Below are 3,199 nucleotides of genomic sequence, written 5' to 3' on the forward strand. Positions count from 1 at the left end.
ATGGCCTCGTTAAGAGCGCTCTATTTAAGAGCTTGTTAGTACAACCGTAGACTAATGTGCATGAAAGGCCTCGCTAGTGTTTGATTTCCCTGCCAGCCTATGTGTGTTTGTGTGTTGCCAGGAATCGGGAGTGGAGTCACTGTCTGGGAACGGGAATTTTGGGAGTTTTTGTATTTTCACCTTTTCACAGACATTTGCACTGTGTGGGATTTGGGGAGGAATCGCCACAGGAGCCACAGTCCCTGGGATTTGTACATAATTGTGTTTGTTTGCCCACTTTAAATAACCCTCACTTCTCTTCACCATCAGAGTACTGTATTTTGGGCCCTCGTCACTGCAACTCCACTGTCTTACAACTGGTGCTATTTTAAATATATTCTCCACTTACTTTTTCTTATAAATGTAGTACCCTCCACCTACAGCTGCAGCAAAGATGACACAACATGCGATTACTATTCCAGCGATGCAACCAGCAGCATATCCTGATGGTTGATCTGGAAAAGTATAAATAAAGATAACAAATAAATTTTGACAGTAAATTGTCTTATTATCTCAAAACTACCCAATAGTGTCTTTCTTTATTTGATTTTTATAATTTTAGAATTATCAGAGGACCTTTGATTATATCATCACGCCTCGACTATTGTAACTCTCTCTATTTAGGCATTTGTCACTCAAGCCTGTCTCGCCTGCAACTTGTTCAAAATGCAGCCGCAAGGCTTCTGACGGGTACTAGAAAGAGAGAGAACATTACTCCAGTACTCGCATCTCTACATTGGCTACCGGTTAAACATAGAATCGATTTTAAGGTTTTACTATTTGTTTTTAAAGCTCTCCATGGTTTGGCTCCAGGGTACATTTCAGATCTTCTTAGCTTGCACTTACCCACTCGATCTCTGCGCTCCTCTAGTCAGTTGGTTTTATCAGTTCCATGCTCACAACTCAAATCTAGAGGTGACAGGGCTTTCTCCATTGCCGCCCCGAGACTCTGGAATAGTCTTCCCCCCTTTATAAAATTCTCTTCATCCTTGGAAGTCTTTAAATCGAATCTTAAGACCTACTTATTTTCCAAGGCTTTCGGATCCCTTTAATATCCTTTTTAATTTGTCTACCTGGTCTCTTAGTTTACTGGATGGTGGTGTTCACATATGTGTGCCTGTGTGTGAATGCGTACAGTTTTGTATATGTATGTACATATTTGCACTTACATTATATGCCATATACCTTTACATGTTTTACAATTCTTTTTTAAAAAATGTTTTCTTTCTATTTTAATTCTTTCATTATATTATTCCCTGTTCAGCACTTTGGCCAACACATGATGTCTTTTAAATGTGCTATATAAATAAAGATGACTTGACTTGACTTGCAATCTTCTTGTTGCATGAAAAGTACTTGTGTTTGGGAAAATGGTGGATGCAACAATTTCTTAACAATTTGCTGACGATTAATTAATATCCTTCTAAAGGGTACTTTGGCATTAGAAACAACTGTTATGTTATCTGAAGATAAACCTCCAAAAGTTAGTTCACAGAAAACTCGAGCAAATGTACCACCCTTTAAACTATCAATGGTACCATCTAAGAGTATAAACACATGAGATACCTGTTTCAGTCAGTTCATGCACCACTGATGATAATGTTCTCTCAGTTATATTATTCCATGCCTGACAGGTGTAGTTGCCACTGTCAGAAAGTTCAACTTCTTCTCTAATGTACTCAGCTGAGTTGGTGAGTATTTTTATCCCATTAAAGAACCAGGTGAATCTGGCAGACGGTGTGGATTCAGCAGAGCAGGTCAGTTTTAAGGTGCCTTTGATATTTATCTCATTTGGACCTTTGATTTGAACATTTTCTGGTCCATCTGAAAAACAGGGAAAAATAATAAATGTGTTCATTACTTTTAAAATTCTACATTACTAGACGACATATCATATTAGTAGTACCGTTAAGGGTTTAAAATTATTTTACTGTATCCATGAACAAGAAGTGTAGACTGACCAGGATGTTACTTACAATTAACAGTCATGACGTATTTAGCTCCATCACTGCTGATGGGGTTGCTGATTTGACAGAAATATTCTCCATTGTCTTTCCTATTCACAGTGTTAAAGGTCAACACTCTGTTATTGTCAGAAAGGATCATGTTGTCAGTCGGGGTCAGATCTGAGCCATCCTTCATCCAGTTTCTTGTAAAGACTGAGCCAGAAGCCTCACAGGTTAAACTGACAGAGGTTCCCTCAACTGGCAGGTTTGTTGATGGTTTGACAGAAGCAGCTGATATTTTCTCTGTTTGCCAAAAAAAACATTAACAAGGAAAAATTATAGACTGAGAACAAGAAGAAAAGTAGGTGATGAACTGAGGGCCAAATTTATACACTGATGATCAGCAGAGATGAGAGGTGACAAAGAACTAATACTTCTTTAATGTACTTAAGTAGAATTTTCAGATATCTGTAGTTGGCTCTAGTATTTATTTTTTTTTAACAACTTTTTACTTTTACATTTTTAAACAAATATGTGTACTTTCTACTCCTTACATTTTTAAAACAGACTCATTACTTCTTCTACATTCTAAAGTCAAATGGCCATTTGACTTTAGAACTGAAGAAGCTTCTCGGATGAGAGGTGAAACGTCTTCAAGCAACTTAAAGAAGTCCAGACGCTTTTCTTTTCAAGCTCCTTTGACTAATAATTACACTTACCCAGCACAGCGATGGTTGAAGGCTGAGATGTTTGAGATCTCAGAGTTTTGCTGTTAAAGGCCTGACAGCTGTAGTTTCCACTCTGACTCATCTGAACATTCATCAGTCTGAGCTCTGATCCAGTATCAGGCAGCTGATCTCCATTCAGAAACCAGTTAAACTGGGCAGGAGGTCTGGATCCAACTGAGCAGGTGAGGCTGATGTCTGACCCTACAGCAAAGCATCCTTGTGGTGGAGATAATATCAAATTCATATGTTCTGGACCATCTAAATGTAGAGGGGACATAGAAAATTAACGTTAACTCGATGAAAACTTTCAAGGTATAATGCATTCAGTTTATCTTATTGTTGCGTTGTGAAATTATTAACCACAACTATATTACTCCACACACAAAAAAAGATTCTTGGGTAATATATTAAAAAAAAAAGACCTTCTCGTTGTATGAAGCCTATCTTTCTGTTTGTATCCAGATGCTTTCAGATACATACTGAGCA

At 37.8% G+C, this 3,199-nt stretch overlaps 1 protein-coding gene across 1 annotated transcript; it reads right to left on the reverse strand.

Moving 5' to 3' along the window:
- Positions 1–452: 452 nt before the first annotated feature.
- Positions 453–2,957, reverse strand: LOC109199856 (carcinoembryonic antigen-related cell adhesion molecule 5-like). The gene is made up of 4 exons (XM_025911629.1): positions 2,705–2,957; positions 2,016–2,288; positions 1,667–1,863; positions 453–494 (listed from the first exon to the last, which is right to left on the reverse strand). The coding sequence occupies exons 1-4, from the start codon at positions 2,955–2,957 to the stop codon at positions 453–455; spliced, it is 765 nt and encodes a 254-aa protein (XP_025767414.1).
- Positions 2,958–3,199: the final 242 nt, after the last annotated feature.

The sequence above is a fragment of the Oreochromis niloticus genome, linkage group LG11 (assembly GCF_001858045.2).
Source record: "Oreochromis niloticus isolate F11D_XX linkage group LG11, O_niloticus_UMD_NMBU, whole genome shotgun sequence".
NCBI classification, from domain to species: Eukaryota; Metazoa; Chordata; class Actinopteri; order Cichliformes; family Cichlidae; genus Oreochromis; species Oreochromis niloticus.